Genomic DNA, 19,191 nt, shown 5'->3' with positions numbered 1-19,191 from the left:
CGGTATCTCTCTCTACAATTATAGGTAGTAAATGTAGCCACATCCGGTAAACAAGTGATACACACACACACACACACAACCAATGTGTTTATATTTGTTCTAAGACATAATATTAATATCTACTTGTGTGAGATTGAGCCACGCACACACACACTCAAGGTGGATCGTTATACACAAAAAAGTAGGAAAAAAAAAAATCAAAAATAAATAAATAAAACAAGAAGAAATAAAGATATATATATATAAATTTTTGCCGGATGTTGTTACATGATTTGAGGGATGATAGACTGCCGCAATGCTACCTTCAATTTGGACACCCGCTAAAGACTTGGCGGCAACTGTTTGAATTCAAAAAATTGTATACAAAGAAACAAAATGTATACAGAATAAAAAAATGAGCAAAAAAAAAATTTAGAATATAACAAAATTTAAAATAAATAATAATAGTTAAAAAAAAAAAAATGATGAGACTGGGTTCTAAGCTCGTTTGTCCAGATTATTATATCCAAATGTATTTTTTTTTTTTTTAAATTTTTTATTTTTATTATTCAACATCATTGTCGTTGGTTTTTATTATTTTTTCTTTATATTTTTAATTTTTTTTTTTTAAATATTTATAATATTTACAACACGTACATAAAATCACATAGCTCGTTATACATCATACATCGGTGTAATTACCATTGATCTTAAATTTAAAATTAAATTCAATTATTTTTTATATTTTTAATATTTTTTTTTTTTGTTTTTAAAATTTTTTTTTTCACTTATATTTATTATTTTTTTTAATATTTATCATAGCAATTATTAGTGCCGTTTATAACGACAATATATATATATATAATTTTATTATTTATTTTTTATATCGTAGTGATTTTAATCTACGATTTAATGTTAATTAAATTGATAAAGTTATATTTGCTATATACAGATATGTCCTTTATTTAAAAATTTTATATTTCAATCACACTCGTCACTTGATAATCACTTTTTAAATTTTTCATACTACACTTGATTATAATTAAAAAAACAATATTTTTTTAAAGATTATTTACACAATCAGTTTATATATTTTCTTTAATTTTTTTCATGATGATTTTAATATTTCTAGTGTCGACACTAAATGTTAAAAAAAAAAAATAAATGAATTCTTAGCAAATTGGCTCGGTGAGTGGTTGAGGTGGTCCGTATGGCGATGTCCATTGACCATGGCCAAGTTGTGGTGGACCTGATTGACCCTCCATACTTGTCACTTGTGAATTACCTGGATGATTGCCTACACCACTTGGATATCCAACTTTACCAAGTGCCTCTGAATGCAACGACATCATTAATCTATTTGCTGCTTGTCTTTCAGCTTCTCTCTCTTCTGCTGTTTGACGTCTGTAAAAATAAAATAATTTCATTAAATTTTCATTCATTTTATATACTTTTTAAATTTAATAAAACTCATCAGACAAAAGGTTGATGAAAAAATGTATAAATTCATTTTTAACATTTAATAAAAATTAAAAATTTCCTGAATTAATTATCAATTAGATGAATTTTTAATTTATCAAGTGCGCATGTTTAGTTTAGCTTACGACATTTGCGCAGCTTTTGAGGCGGAGCAAAAAGAAAATTCACTGGGTTGTTTTATTTTTTTTTTATTCAACCCCAAGGAGACCTGCGTAGTCAGACATTTATTTGGCAAATCATTACACCAAACCCAAAATAACATGGAAAATAATTTTTTTTTTCAAACACATTTATATTCATCAAAACACAAAGAGCAATAAAAAAAAATTCATAAAAACAACAACAAAATTAAAGAGCTAATAAGTATTAATAATAAAAAAAAAAAGAGTTATCAATTTTTTAATAAATATTTTAATTAATTAATTAAATTGTTTATCTTAAGTTGATATATTATTATAATCATTTTTATATTAACTACTGAGAATAAATAAATAAATAAAAATAAATAAAAAACGAGCTAATCATCGTTGAAGCACTCTGACTTCATTAGGATTTAATCTTAGCTTCTGGTAATTAAATGTTTTCGATGTTGAATAACAAGACGACAGATTGCCCTCGGGCTACTACGAGGTAGTAACCTTTTTTACACTCTCTATATTTTTTTATTTATTTATTTTTGTATTTGATTCGCGGCTACCTTATATTTTTTATTTCGATACCCGACGGATCGACAAGAAAAAAAATAAAAAAAAATAAAAAAAAAAAAAGGATAAAAAATATCTATAAAATCACAGTAGCTGTATGGTTTGATGATGGATTGACCATTTCGATCATCACCAAAGGTATCAGATGAAATATTGACAGAACCAAAAAAAAAATAAAAAATCTTTTTTTAAATTTTATATCTTTTTTGTATTGACAAATTTCTAACACAAATTTTTAAGATTTTTATTAATATAATTTTTTAATTTCATTTTTAATTTTATATTTGTTATGGAAAATTATAACATTAATATTAATTATTTACTGATAAATCAAACAACAGAATAATTGACTTAAAATTAATGAAAAAAATAATATTAAAATTTTTTTTTAAGACCAGTAAGTTTGTTCAATGTTCATATATATCCTCAAAAATTATTCATAAATATTTATTTTCTTAAAAAAATTATATCCATTGCTTATTAACTCTTCCTCAACGTATATGTCCGTTTTACAATATACAGTTTCCTGTAATTTACGATGAACCGGGTAGCCAGTGTTTTTTATTTATTTAAAAAAAAAAAAAAAATTCTCATTTTTTTCTACATCTTCAGTAGAAGTTATTAAACTCATTTGGCATTCATTAAAATTGAATAAATAAAACAAAAAAAAATATGACAAATTACTTGAGTCAAATAAAAAAAGAAATCTCTTTAAAATATTTTTATGAAAAAAAGAAATTTCATTTAAAAGTTTTAATATATTTTTTTTTTGATAAATTGATGTATAAATATAATGTCACATCCCTGTCAAAATAATTAACTTGGTTGATTATTAAAAATTAATAATTTCTTTGTCGATTGGTTTATTCAGTTTGGTATTATAGTAAGCTTATAAAATTACTACACCAATTTGAATTTATACAAGCCAAAAAGCTTGATATCATTTGGTATATGAAGAATGGGGGTTGGTCCTGACTCCTGACATCGACATGCATTATCCTTATCGTTCATTTTCAATGGTACCTCATTTGTCTATTACCCACAAAAACCGTTGAATATTATTCAACTCTAATAATCAACCCTTCTAATTTATATCCCTAATCTTCAAACTAAATTTCATTTTAAATAATTAAAAAATACAAAAAAATTAAATTCAATTAAGACTAGCCTTTTTTTATTCCTTTTATTATTATTTGTGTAAATGAAAGAAATTTTAATTTAATTTTTTAATTATCGCACAAGTCTTAAACATGAAATTATTTATATATTAAATTATATTAAAAATAAAAAAAATTCTAGATATACAAAAAAAAAAATAACAAAAAAATTACACTCAAGTTTTACGAGGGTGGTTTATAAAAAATAACTAAAAAAAAAAACAAGTAAACAAGAAGAAAAGCAAACTGCAGTATAGGTTTTACATTTATAAAGTTATAAAATAAAGTGAAATGGTAAAATGAATATGTACAAGTTAAGATAGAAAATAGGGGGATTGGTGTGAATGAATGTTTAACAAGATGAGGGAGAAATTGGAAAAGGCAAGTGATATAAACCGGTAGTTGGTTGTTGGATGTATATATAAAACGAGAGAAAATCGAAGGGATTCAAAATCCGTTGAATTTAGAATGTTTGACAGTTTAAAAGCTCGAGAAAATTGTGAGATCGTGGATGGAGTCAAATGTAAGCAAGTATTTGTGATGTCAAAGAGAGAGGAGAGGGGTTGTTTTTTTTTTTTCATTTTTATTGAGAATAAGGGGATGATGTAGCTCAACAGAGAAAAATAGAGAGATAAAAAGAGAAAGAGGGAGAGGATAATATACAGGAGACAATGAGGATAAGGTGGGAGAAAGATATCCTCAGTGATATTGAGTAAACTGTGTACGATGAGATAGGGGAGCATGATGATAAAGAAAAGAGGGGTTAACTGAAAACGACTACATAATGTACAGGACAAGACTAAGCTGTTAGATGAATGAATTATTTAATGCTTTTCAAATTATCTCATTTGTATATGCATATACTATGTATGGTCATCTTTGTTTATTTTATAAATGATATATTCAATATGGATCTAATGCGCACAACAGCTACCGTCGCATTCACAATTATTTTTTATCATTTTTATTTATTTCATGTATCGATTTGTTATTTCAAGTATTTTTAGAAATAATCAATAAATAAGTAAACACACATTGTATGTTTGAATATGTGTTTTTATTTTATATTCACGTGTCAAGACATCAAGTGTCAGGTAACTTGTGTAGACAGCTTTCAAAGTCAATTGACGATAAACTAATTCTAAAAAAAAAAATAAAAAAAATAAATAAATGGAAAATGCATTTTACGGTATTACGTTGACAGTATCAAATAATCAATCGTGTTCATAAATTTGATAATACACTGATATTAATCATAAACTGTTTTATCAATTTTAATAAATAAAATATTTTCAATTTTTCAAATTGTTTTTTTTTTTTATATTTTATTTTCAATTATTAAAATTATTTAAATCACGTAATAGTTAATTTGTTAAAAAGTATTTAATATATAGATTTTTTCAAAATTCAAATAATTATTATTTTTTTTTTATTTAAACTTATTTATGTTTTTTTTTTATTGTTATTTATTTATGTTGTTTTTTTTCAGGTATTTAAAAAGTATTTTATCGTGATTTGTATCCTTATGTGCCTTTTAAAATTGAGCACCTCTCTGTCATCAGTTTTTTTTTTTTATATAGTTATGTGGATAACGGTCCCGGGGGTCGTTGTGGGGTTGCTTTTAGAGAGTCAACAGTTTTGGTGTACAGGGCATATCGTAACGATATCCTCTGGAGAATGTCGGGACGTCTCGCCGGACGGACGCGTCTCTGATATCCAGGGCTCCTCTATACAACATATATATTTTTTTTATTTTTTTATTTCTTTATCTAAATGACGTGTTTTTGAACCAGGCTTTATCTTGAAGAGGAGCCCGTTTTAATACGCATTCACTGATGGGGACACCCAATGTGCTCTCTCTAAAAATACTTTCTTTTTTTATTTTTATTTTTCAAATCATACACGGTAATCCCAAAAAAAAAAAAAAAAAAAACAACTTGCTATATTAACATACCGATATTACCAATAATAAATTTTGTTTATTTTCTAATTTATTTATCAAATTAATTTTTATTTTCACAAAGGAAATATTATTTTTGCTAGAATTTGATTTTTATAATTTTCTTTGTTGTTTTTGTGTTGGTTTTTTTTTTTGTTAAGAATAATTAAATAGACAAACCTCCATTTCGTTCTTCTATTTTGAAACCATGTTTTAACTTGTGCATCAGTCATTTTTAATGATTTAGCAAGTGCTGCTCTTTCAGCTGATGCTAAATATTTTTGTTTATGAAAACGTTTTTCAAGTTCAGCAATTTGTAATCTTGTAAAACTTGTTCGTGGTTTCTTTCGTTTTGGTGGTGTTCTATTTTGATATGGATGTCCAATTCTTCTTGGAAATGCACCTGCAACTAAACAAGATAAATATTTTAATATTAAAATAACAATTATTCACATGTAATAATAATTATTGTATAGCTTTTTATTTTATTTTTTTGTTTTTATTCAAGGGTGTTTATTGTTATGTAGATAATTTTTCATATCCATCTACCCTTTACGATCATTTTCACAACACCTTTTTCAACATAATCATCAAATGTTTCCCTTTTATCAATTTATTTTATACTCATTTTGTTCTCAACACTTACGTCACTCCCTTATTATGATGATAATCCTGTACCAACCATTATACCCATTATATTATAAAACTCATAAACTCATTTCTTTATGTACAAAGTAATTTATTCGTAATTAGTTTTCGTTAAAAGTTAATAATACCCATCGTAGACAAGCTCATAATAATATTTCCACGAATCAACAAGTCTGATAAAATAAAATATTACTTTTTATTTTATATTATTATCAATTATTTACAAAGAAAAAAAATATTTATTAATTATTAAAATACATATTTTTCTTTCTTTCTTTTAAATATCACATTTTTTTTTTCTATTTAAATTAATTAATTATTTTTAAATTAAAAAAAACAACATTATATAATATTCAATTTTTCTATTATATAGCTTTTTTGATTTTAAATATTTTTAACAAAAAAATTAATGTAAATATATTTGTTACAGTTTTTATATTATTCGTTGAATACATGGATTATTTTATTTTATTTTTTTTTTGGCTAACCATCATACATAAAGTTGGCGTGTTTCTAACGACACTCCAGCGACCAAAACACATCGAGGACATGAAAATAAAATAAATAATAATGAAAAAAAAAATATATAAAAAATAGTCAAGTTGTTCATGCAGAGGGTGGACACAATAATATACACGTATATACACCGATAAAGATAATATAATAATTTTTTTTTTGTTATTTCGCTTTGTATTTATAAAATATGAAGGATACTTCCTAGTAACGATGTACAAAGTGGTTATACATGACTCGTAAAAAAACTACTATGTTGAAAAATTACCTTATTTATTTGTTAAACTGTATATTGATAATTTTTATAATATTATCAGTTTTATAAATAATTCAATTCATTATTTAGGCTTGTTTTTTGTTACTCTGTATGAATTTAATTTGAAATTATTTATTTATTTAGTTTAAAATGAATTTATTATATTTTTAAATTTAATGAAATCTGCACGAGAATATAATATGTTATAAAAAGTCAAAAGACTTGATAAAAGATACATTTATATTGTAAGCTATTGTGGTAAAAAGGGTAGTCATAAAAACAAGATGGTTACCATTGCCGCAAAATGGCTGACATAAATAAACGAAGCGTGTCAGTGGCAAACATGTAGGTGGTTACATGTTTATATATTTTATATGTACAACACACACACACATAAAATAAATATGAGTAAAGAGAAGTTGTCGGCTTCATGGTGCCGTCGGGGCTTCCTATGACTTATATATACAAAGATAAAGTTTTGTCTCTCCAGAGTATGTATACTAAAAATTTGATACACATAAACATGAAAAACTTTGACTCATTTTGATCATATCGAAAGAAAAACAAAAAGCTTTACCCAAGATTGGATATAACAATGTAACTAATCATCTTTCTGGCGGAAAAAAGAAATAATTTTCTTATGAGATAGTTGAGACAAAAAAAAAAAGCTAACTGTGTTTATTTCGGAGAAAAATTGGCTTTATTTTATCGTTTTGATGAGGGAATAAAATTTTAAAAAATAGGGGTTTATTTTCAAGTCTGCAATTTGTATAAATATTTTATTTAACAATAAAAAAAAAATTTAATTTTTCATAGATTAAAAATTAATAAATAAATAAATTTTAAAATTTGAAATTCATATATAAATGTACAATTTTTAAAAATGAAATTTTACAAAAAATTTATAGAATTTTCAGCTTGAAATTTTTTCAGGGGGTTGAACAGTAGCTAGGGGTAGTAAAAATAAAAAAAACTGGAAAACTATATCAGAAATTTAGATCGTCAAATTATCAAAAACAACAAAATAGATTTCAAAAAAAAAAAAAGTACAAAGTAAATAAAAACTGCAAGTTATTTAACAATGTAGTTAATAATAATTTAGTAGTGTAGTTATAGAACAGCCTTGTATACAAAGAATAAAAAGAAAAAACCGCAAATAATAAAAACAAGTACAGATTCATCACGATGTTAAAAAAAAATATAAGGGAAAAATATTTTGACCTACTGAGCTTGAGACGCATAACCTTTGTCGGTTTTACTATGTCACAATATTAAGACACTATTTACCTTACAAATGAGTCAAGTTGTATGATGTTATTTATTTATATTTTTTCATTTTTTTAAATGATGTAATATTTCACTGACAAACTAGGTATCTAATCAAAATATGACAGAAGAATTAGAGAAAGTCATTATTTTGTTGCTCACGTTTGACTGTGTGCATCAAGAAGTAATAGAGATTGTGGCCTTCAAAGTAAATTGTTTTTTCTTTGTAAAAAATGTTTAAAAAATAAATAATAATTCATGACTTGTTGCATATATAAATGTACATCAAATAAAATTACATGAACATATGCAAACACAGTAGCAAAAAAATCACTTGGCCCAAGAATCATGACTCTCGTTGTCATGAATAATGAGAACAAAACAATTTAAAAAAAAAATCAACAAACAAATTATTATCATATTTTTATTCATTGATTATTTTATGATTAATAAATGAATAAATAAATATATAATTATTTTTTTAATCAATAAAATATAATTGTTATCTTGAATACTAAAATACTAAAAATTTTTTTCACACAAAAGAAATTTATATGTTTTTTAAATTGTTTATTTATTTATTTAAATGTATTATTTTTTTTTGAGGCTATCAACAAACTAGTTTATTTGCTATTAGCAAAAGATATTATAAATTTATATGTTGCATGACATGATGAACAATAATATATACAAAGTGTTGACTGTTGAGTAGGCGTAACGAGTCCCACGAGGAAAATTTTGTTGTTAATATTAATTGTCAAGCAGGATGTCATGAATTTTCCAGCCGCTTGGTTTTTCAAAACATTTGAAAATTAACAACAGTCATCATCACTATACATATTGTCAATGTAAATAATATAAATAATTTATGACTTTAATGAATAGTTTAAAAAAAAAAGCACATTGCACATTGTGTATAAATTATTGAGCATAAAAAAAAATATACTCGCGTGCAAATGTACACTATTCCATGTTTCTATTTTATTTATTTTTTATTTTCATATGTACATACCCCTGCACACGCATATATACTTAATATTATTTTCACGAAAAATTGTTAAATCGCTTTTACGATGATGCAGGTATATTAGGTACAAACATATATGTAAATTGTTTTTTTTATTTTTTTTTTTTAACTTTTTTTTACTTTGGCTATTTGTGTATGCTAAGTTGGAATAATATTGTTTTTGCTTATATAGAATGTAATTGAACCCTTAAATACATAACTGTCAGTTCTATAAGAATTACGCTTACAAGACACAAGCGATTCGTAGAAAGGCCAATTCTCTTTCAATAAAATAACATGTAAGCGACGCCATTTTGATTTTTGTTATGCTACATACATTTAACTTTTAACCATTTAATTTTTTATGAAATTAATTTTTTTATTTTTTTTTTTATTATTATTATTTTAGTTTTCTTTGTTCATGGATATTTTTTTTTTTTTATTAACATGTTTATATTATTTTTAATTGAAAATATTTTAGATAAAAAAATAAATGAGCTTTTTTTTTTTGTCTTTTATATTTTTAGTGTTTTTAATGATGGATAAATAAAAATTGGCAAGTTGAAAATTAATATTTATCATTTTAAAATAATCATTGTGATTTTTCCTTTGTTTTTTACTAGTTGTTTTTTTAAATTATTATGACAAATGATGATATTGTTCTAAAAAAATAACGGAATAAAAAAAGGAATAATTATTTGCCAAAATTTTATTATTTAAAAGTTTATTATAAAAAAAAAATGATAATAGTAGGATATTATTTATTACAAGCTTTTTATTTTATTATTTAAAATTTGTTTTTTTAGTATTTATTGTCATTATAAAAAAAAATAAAAATGAATTTATATTTGATGTAATAATGCAAATGGGTGATGGTAAAATTCAAGAGGGTTACTGATCATTTTTCAAGCTCATATATATATATTATACAAGTCGATATAAAACATGTGCCCTCTTGTTGAATATATCCAGTCTTATGTTCAACCAACCCTCAAGAAAATGTTGGATGATGCTATTCATGCACACTGGTGACTCGCACATTATCGATATTACCAAAATGTGTCAATGAAAAATCGCATTAAATAAACAAACTACACATAAAAAAATTTAATATCTATAACTATCAATTTACAATAAACAAATTAATTTAAATTTAAAAAAAAACACGTATAAAATTCTTCAAAAAAGCTCAATATTTAAAAAATATATTTAAAATTTTTTAAAAGCTCAAAAGCTGGATTTTATTTTACAAAAAAAATTAAGCATTTAAAATATTTTTTTTATCGTTATTAGAATAAAATAAATAATAGCTAAATAATTAGCTTGTTTAAAATATGAAAAATAAATTATTAATAATTATTTTTATAAACAAGATTTTCTATTAAAAATTTTCAGTTAAATTTAAAATAATAATTATTATTTCTTGTATTTAATATAAAATAGCTTATCTGATTTTCTTGGCATATAATTTTTGTATACATGTGACTAAATGACCATATACAAAATGAAAATTCAAAAGACACAATAATACCACAATCACGCGAGAAAAGACACCTTTGAAATCTGTTTACTGCGGTTTACCCATACTCGGTTTTACCAGAATTCACCACTTTTATAAATTTACTAAAAAAAAAAATCAACATGTATTTTTTTTCCACCCCATTGTTCCTTATGGTTCACCATACAGTATTTTACTAAAATTCAAAAGAATATTTATTTTTATTTAAAATTAAAATCTCACGATTTAATACATTGTTAACAATATTTTTTTTATTATATACATTAACTACTTTTCCATTATTATTTAAAAAATAAAATTTATATTTTCAATGCTTCCACATCCTGTAATTTTTTATTCAAATTTTTATTGTAATTTTTATTCATACGATTATTTTAATCACATCATACATTTATTTACATTTATTATTTAAATCAAAAAAAAAATTATTAATCAATTATCAATATATACACTCGAGAATTTAAAATTATTAAAAACTTTGGGAATTGAATTTTTTGAAAAAGAAAAAAAATATATACTGACATAAATATTATTTGGAATATATGATTTTGCGATACGATAAAATTCACAGTGACATTTTGTATTTCTCCAGGGATTTTTTCATATATATATTTGTTTTTTTTTTATGTAAAAAAATCGCAAATAGTATGCGGAAAGCCACATGGATAAATATGTTGTAAAATATAACATAAATTGACAAATGGTAAAAGTATGGACCAAAGCGATTTGAAATATATTATGTTGGGGTTAGGGTTGAAATATTTTATACCAATACTTTTCCAGGGTCATCGCTTTTTATATCCACCCAGGGGAGATTTTTTTTTGCTGTCATTTTACCGATTTATTATACAAGCACAGAATTATACTTTTTTTTTATTTTCATATATTTAAATTTGTCTACAAAAATTCAATAATATACGATTTATAAAAATAAATTTTTCAAAATCTAAATGATAACTATTTTCTTAATTAAATTACAAATCTATATTTCCATCAAATTTAAATTAAATTAAGCTTTTTTTAAATCAAATAAATAAATTAATAAATCGACATAAAAAGCTTTGCAAATTTTTATATAAAAATATATGATTTTCTTTTTTTTAATCTCATTTTAATGATAAATTTTGAGATTAATTTTGTCTTGTCTTTCAGTGGTTATTATATAGAAATATATAAATTAATTTTTGATAGTGTTGACAGACGATATACTCAGCTAATTGACTGTAGCAACATTAAAGTGAAGTCACGTTAATAATAAAGCTACCCAAGTTGTCTTGAATATCAGCATAAGCCCAAGTATATTGTCTATTATCATGAAGGGTTATTTCTTCATGTACAACATTAACGTAATATTGTATTAGTGTATCCTATATATATGAAATATTAGTTGCTTGGTATGTAAATGATGATGAACGATCACTTTGCTAAACCTTAGATAGTCTGCCACTTAAATAATCCTGCAAAATCTAAAACTTGGCTTCGCCAAAACGATCAGTCAACAGTATAATTCAACTTACAACACCCTGCCTCATTCTATGATCTATTTTTAGCATTAATTACAATCAACAACAATGTAATTATTATTAATTATTAACTAAACACTATATACTTGTTTAAATTTTAATCATTAGTAATTTACTGAATAAAAAAACTCGGTAATAAAAAAATTAATTTATCATTATTAAAACGTAAAAGTATAACTGTTTTATTTATTATTTTTTTTATTTCAAAACACATTTATTTATAATTTTATTTATCAAATAATAATAATAATAATAAATTAATTTTTTTATTGTTTTTTTTTTTAATCGAGGTTTTAAAAAAAGTTGAACAACTTTGTGCGAAGATTTTATGATGATAAATTATTATACGATGATTGATGACGACAATAAAATTGAAAATAAAATATATATTTGTTAAATAAAAAGAAAAAATTAGATATAAATAAAATGAGAAAAAAATAAAAAAATAGTCACAGAAAAATAAAGAGAATGATCATTGTAACGACGAATCATTGGTGATTCGCAGTAGCCTCAGGTAAATTGCCTTATGCTTCCGTCGGCTTTGAGAAATCAAAAAGCCACACAAGGAATACATTGTCGTAATAATATAGCTGGATATTATAAGATATACCAAGAATCACTTTCACAGAATAACGCACTAAAAAGATCCTCAATTTAACATTTTTATTGGAACAGGTAATAAAGCTACCGTTTGCTCCTCCCAATTAATATATATATAAAAAATATAAAAATAATATATAAAATTTATTATTTCATTTTAATATGTATATAATATTTTAGTCTATGATAATGATGATGATGATGATGATAATTTCTCAAGTGTGTCAGAGAAACGTATTTGAAATAAATTAGCAAAAAGAAATAAAAAAAAAAAAATATAATGTCTTTTGATTTTTATTGCTAGTATATCCGTTTTGTAGATCTATATTATAAATAATAATAATAATAAATAAATAAATAAATAAATGAAAAAAAAACAGAGGCAATATAATAAATAAATATAATAAAAGTGAGAATAATTTTCATTGACAGTTATTCTACGAAATTTATCAAGTTAAAAGTTTTTAATGTAAAAAAAAAAAGAAAAAGAATTAAGGTAAAAACGATTCATCTAGTTTTTGAGATAATATATATTGTTGGTCAGTTAAATTTATGTATTTTTGTCCGATTAGTTTGCACTCGTTCACAGACGATTACATAGTACCTTGCAAACTTCTTCCGGCAGTCCTTGCAAAGTTGGAGTTGTACTTAATACTTTATGATCGGCCATTATGGTTCTAGAAAGGCTTTGGTAAATTCAAAAGACTCAAATTGTATCTACTCGTTAAAATTCTATATATATTTTTTTTTTTGTTTTTATTCTGAGAAACAATTGAAATTGTATTACAATAATTTAACAACACTTATACGTATTATTTATATTTTTGTTATTTCAATTTGTGGTTTTGTTGTTTTCTAATAAAAATATTTCATTGATATATATTTTATGTATACAGAAAGTAAATGAATTTAATATTTTTCAATTACTTGGAATTATTAAAAATGAATAAATAAATTATTATCTTATTGATTGATAATTTTATTTATTAAAACAAAAATTAAACGAAAAAAAAAAATCAATATTAATTTTTTTATTTTTTATACACATATTTTTAATCATTTAATTTTTTTTTTTTATTTTCTTTATCTACAAAAAATATATTTTCATTTTAAATATTTGATAAAAATGTAAAAATAACAAATTGTTTTTTTATCTAAAAAATAACAATATATCATTTTGATAAATTTTTATTTAAAAAAAAAAAATAAATTATATTTAAATATTTGATAAAAATAAAGCTAAATGATTATTAATAAAAAAAAAATATAAATAATAAAAACAAGTTATTTTTATTTTAACAATTCTCAGAGTTTTAATTTTTTGTTTAATTTTTTTGTATAGAAGAAAAAAAAATAGATAAAAAAATATATGTAAAGAATGATTGAATGTTTAACTAATTGGTGTTTTGAATGTATACCTTCTAATTAATATCTACCGTGTTACTACTGTTCTACACACGATTTTTTTATTTATATTTTTTTTTATACTGTTTCTAATAGACGCATGTATATTATATTATTATTGCTACAAACAAATCATCATGTACAAGCGTGACAGCGTTCTTACTCACATTAGCACTTTCTTGCTCATCTTTTTTTTATTTTTCCATCTTTAAATTATTTTTATCCAAGTATATAATATGACCATCAACCTACCACGAATTACATACACAATTTCTCATAATAAAAAAAATAAAATTATAATTATTTATATTTATTTTAAAGCTTTATACTTGTTAGAAATAAAAAAGAAAAAAAAAAAAAAACTAATTGAAAATCATATTTGTAAAAAGGTATTTATCTAAATTAAAAAAATAAAATCTAATCAAAAAAATATGTGTCAATGACTTGTGCAAAATAGCCAATTGATATTTTAATTTTATATTATTTAAATAAATTTTTTTTACTCGAAAAAAAATACCCAACAATGAAAGAATTAAAAAAGAAAAAATTAATAGATAAATAATTGATTCTTATATTTGAAAAAAAAAAAAAAATACAGTGAATGAATAAAAAAAATTAAGTGAAAAAAATATATGGGATATACATCCGCTCTTTCAGGTGAATGTAACATGGTCAATTGGACCAAGTGATGGTCCAAAAGAATTTTTCGTATAATGTCTGACATGATATGTCTGTTTCTACTTGCGCATTTGTACAAATTTTTTTTTCTCTTCTTCTTTAAACTCATCAAAAAAAAAAAATAAGAAATAAATAAACTGCGAGTGCGAAATTTCAATACAGTCAATATAAAAATACTCATATATATAAATGAAAAGGATAGGGCATATTTCTCATCCAAAGTATGGAGTTTGTTGCAGTAGAATCTGTTTCAGGTTTTGGTCACGCGATGCCTTTTTTATTTTTATTTTTTCTCTGCTTCCCAGTACCCGGTTATCCCTGGCCTCCGGCCAACTAACTTTGCCATACACTAACACATATCAACATTAACATTTAAACCAAGTCTCAACAATATTATTTCAACTGTACATGAATTAAAATAGACACACACATACATACATTCAACTGGACAAAAAATTTTTCTTTTTTTTTGTTTATTAATTTTGTGTTTAAGGAAATAAAATTGAGAAAATAAAAAAATATAAAATACCATCATGAAAAGACTGAATTATAACATCAAAAAATTTTATTTTTTATTTTTTAACTTATGACAAGACTTTGCAATTCAACGTGGACATATGCTGATCATGCAATTCGTTAAATAACTGACATTTAGTATTTTTCTCTTTTTTTTTTTTTTGAAATAAAAATTGCCAAGAAATTAAATGCCACTAAAAACTAAGCGTGCCAAGAGATATTTTTATTTATTATTATTATTTTTCATATTTTCTTGAGATGCGTATGTATGTGTATCTACAAAGTGATGTATTTAGAGTGGATAATTTCATCGGTGCCGGAAATGAACAACGGATGCTCGAGGATACTTTGTTGTAAGAGAAAAAAAAGAAAAAAAAAAATTAGCTTGACCGTTCAAATCATAATGAGACTGATGAGAAAAAAAAATAATGCTATTCTAAAATGTTTTTTAAATACATAAATAGTTAAAGAGATGTGAAATTATATTTTTTTTTTTATTTATAAAAATTTATAGCCAACAACTGGAACAAATGTCTTCCTTACTTTGTGATAATTTTGAGTTAATAACTCGATTGAAAATTCGCATGAAATAAATAGATAAATTTTAATTTTATGAGTAAAATTTTAAAAGCCTTGTCAAATGAATATTTTTGTTAATAAAAATATAATATTTATTTGTAGTTGTAAAAAAAGTGACAGAACATTCACTTTGTGAAATTGCATAATGATAAAAACGGTAGCAAAAAATTAAATGAATAAAATTAAAAAAAAAAAAATTGATATCTAAATTATTTATTTTCAAGGAAATAAATAGTATGAAAAAAAAAAAAAATTAAACGAGTATACTTGAATGAAAATAATATTGCTAAATATTGACGTTTAAAATTTGCGATAATTAAAATCAAAGCTACCGGTTAAAATGTACACACAAACCAACTCATTGAATCACATAATTGTCGAGATTGCTTTAAATCCAACGAGTTTGTGATACTTGAAATAAATATGATTATTTTTAAAAAATTAAAATTTTACTAAGAATATTGCAGCATCATCAAACTAAAAGTGAGATCATTTAAATGATAATTCCAATTAACGAATTTATTCTGTCATTATTTATCGAACCACTTTATCGGCATGAATTAAATGTCGATCGTGCAGAAACTTGTCGCGGTAATTATCCCACCCACTTAGATAAGAACAAAAATATATATAAAAAATAAAAAAAATAAAAATTATCATTATCAAGGTACTAAAAAAATCGTGGACAAAAAAAAAACCAAAAAAAAAAAAATACAAATCTATATGCAAAAAAAGTTGAATAAATAAAAAATCTATTAAAAATAGAAAATATTGTTTAGAAAAAAAAAAAAAAAACAAATAGTTCTAATTAAATTTCAAGTGAAACTTGTAAATTGACAACGATATTTAATTATCAATCGTTAAATTACAAATACATAATTAAATAATTGAAAAAAAAATGAAAAAAAATTGGCAAAAAAAATCTAGTAAATGAATAAAAATAAAAGGTAATTAACTATATTTATTTTCTTTTTAATTATCAGTTGAATGATGGACACAAATGGACACAAATCACGTCTATTAAATGATATTTATTGTAAAGTGACAAGTCAAATTGAATTTGTCTTGTATAGATCAACACAAAGACTAAAGTTGAATCATTGTCTGACTATTCATTGAGCTACTAGTATTTTTATTTTTGCAATTTGTTGATTATTAAAATAATCATTATACATAGATGTATACATAAATTCATTTGATGAAAATGATCAATCCTCAACACTTAATAAATCATAGTTAAATAAATTAACCAAGTATAACATTCAAATATATTTTTCATAATCTATAGCGTGTTTAAATATATTTTATCCTTCCGGCAAGTAACCGAGTGTGTATATACATCTGAAGAGAATAACTATCAAGTAATAATATTTTACTTGTATTTGTAAATACGATTTAACTCACGCCATGGCAATATAATACTAGCTTTCATTATCCGCACGAAAAACACGACATCAGGGGAATTTGCTTAAGTGTACTCTAATTACGTATTTCACACTGAGGCGCGGCATCAACTCTTACACTGTGCCCTATCTTCTTTTTTGATTTTCATTCGTTTTAAATTTATATAATATAAATTCTTAAATATATGCACATGTCAGTCGAAATATTTCAAAAATAAATATCAAATTTAGCTCATTTTATTTCGAAAAAAAAACCATCATTTTCAAAAATATATTCGTCATTTATTTCATCCTCTTTTAAATAACAAAAAAAAAAAATAATTTTATTTATTTATTTTTATTTTTGTCCAAGACTTAAGGCTTGCAATAAAATCGTGTAATGTTAAAATGATAGTTGTAATGTAATTTTAAAATGAAAAATGTGTTTTCTCAGGATGAGGATATAAATGAATAATAATTATTCAATTATATTATTTATTTTAAATGTTTTTTTTTGTTTTGTATAATTATTTATTATTATTCTTACCAGCAAGACGATCTTTAAGATGTGGATGTGACTGAAGTGGATGAGCAGCAAGATTTGCTAATATACTTGCACGATGAAGACCAACAGCAGCAGCTTGTTGTTGACTATGTTGAAGTGCTTGAAGACTCCATGGTGATATTAGTCCTTGTGTTTGCATATTATTATTATTATTATTATTGCTATTATTATTATTTTGACCATTTGAATTTTGTGGTCTATGTGCTGGTACACGTATAACACTAGCACCACCAGTGTATAATAAACCAGATGCACCAGGAAATATTCTAAATGGTGATAATAAATCATTTGGATGCATTGTTGTATTATTATTTTGTCCAATTTCAGGTGTACTACCAGTATCATCATCATCATCATCTTTGTCTGATAATTTTTCTTCAATATCACCATTCCATGATCTATGTCCATCTTCAATTTGTAAATGACGATTACTACGTTCATCCCATACCCATGATGTTCTACGTTCTTTTTCACTATCTTGATCATCTGAACTTGGACTTTTATTATTTGTTATATTATGATGATTATTATCACCAAGTAAACGACTTATACTGAATGGATGACTACGTGGTGATGATGTATCATTTGTTAATGTTTTTGTATGTATTGGTGATGTTGAACAATCCGACGGTAATTCATTGTTGTGATTGTCATTTGTATTAACATAATTACGTGGTGAACAACTGCGTGAATCAAGTTCATCAACATTTATTTCCTCAGAGGGATCAACGTCACTGTCACCGTGTTCTGACATGTTGTTATTATTTTTTTTTTTTCAAATTTTTATTAATATATTTACTTTTTTTTTTGATTTTAGAACTAAATAGTATTATTGTTAGTTGTTTTATCTTTGTTTAATCAAGATTTTTTATTTTTTTATATTAATTTTAATTTTTTAATTTTGATAATTTATTTGGAAATTACGGTAAGCATACGTGGCAATGAGTAATTGTCTTTTTACGTTTATTCGCGTATCTTTGTCCTGGTTGTTCGTCGGCCATTTTATGGGCCATAAAAATTTACAGTGGTTTTTCCAGGTAAGCTGGTAAGCATTCTATACTATTACTCTTTTTTTTTTTTTTTATTTCAAGTCTTTACTCAATGTACCACCAACGTTAAAAAATAAATATATAAATATTACCTTGTTTCTTCTACCCTATTATTCAGATGATAGCTACGTTTTATTTATACTTTTTTTTTTTTTCTTGCAATTATCATACTTTCATTTATTTTTTCAAGTTGATATATAATTGACTATTTTAATTTTTTAATTTTAACACTTATAATTCACAATCACTTATCTCAAGTATACAGTAAAAAAAAAAAAAGAAACTAAACAATCTTATTAAGATGAAAAAAATTGTTATTTATATAAAAAAAAGAAAAAAATATTTACCACTTAATTATTAATAATTTCACCCATCACAATTGTTTATATATTTAAAAAAAAATAATAAAAACTGTTCAGTTTATTTTAT

The 19,191-nt window shown here is 23.5% G+C and overlaps 1 protein-coding gene across 2 annotated transcripts; it reads right to left on the bottom strand.

The window, feature by feature from the left end:
* Positions 1-510: 510 nt before the first annotated feature.
* LOC122855707 (homeobox protein Hox-D3) lies at positions 511-18,987 on the bottom strand. 2 transcript variants are annotated; one of them, XM_044157261.1, is made up of 3 exons: positions 17,696-18,981; positions 5,439-5,667; positions 511-1,383 (listed from the first exon to the last, which is right to left on the bottom strand). In XM_044157261.1, the coding sequence occupies exons 1-3, from the start codon at positions 18,465-18,467 to the stop codon at positions 1,152-1,154; spliced, it is 1,233 nt and encodes a 410-aa protein (XP_044013196.1). In that variant the 5' UTR covers positions 18,468-18,981; the 3' UTR covers positions 511-1,151. The 2 variants fall into 2 exon arrangements, with proteins under 2 accessions (XP_044013196.1, XP_044013197.1); XM_044157262.1 differs by having other exon boundaries at positions 515-1,383; positions 5,439-5,661; positions 17,696-18,987.
* Positions 18,988-19,191: the final 204 nt, after the last annotated feature.

The sequence above is a fragment of the Aphidius gifuensis genome, linkage group LG4, assembly GCF_014905175.1.
Source record: "Aphidius gifuensis isolate YNYX2018 linkage group LG4, ASM1490517v1, whole genome shotgun sequence".
In the NCBI taxonomy this organism is placed as follows: Eukaryota; Metazoa; Arthropoda; class Insecta; order Hymenoptera; family Braconidae; genus Aphidius; species Aphidius gifuensis.
Note: the sequence above shows the minus strand (reverse complement) of the source record. Positions and strands in the feature narration are given on the sequence as shown.

Bases quoted from the DNA above. Each gene is read 5' to 3' on its own strand.
- LOC122855707 (XM_044157261.1), bottom strand. From the start codon at position 18,467: ATGTCAGAACACGGTGACAGTGACGTTGATCCCTCTGAGGAAATAAAT. The intron at 5,668-17,695 runs GTAAGAATAATA...TATCTTGTTTAG, and splicing joins TCTTAAAGATCGTCTTGCTG to TTGCAGGTGCATTTCCAAGA. The intron at 1,384-5,438 runs GTTTGTCTATTT...TTATTTTTACAG, and splicing joins AATAGAAGAACGAAATGGAG to ACGTCAAACAGCAGAAGAGA.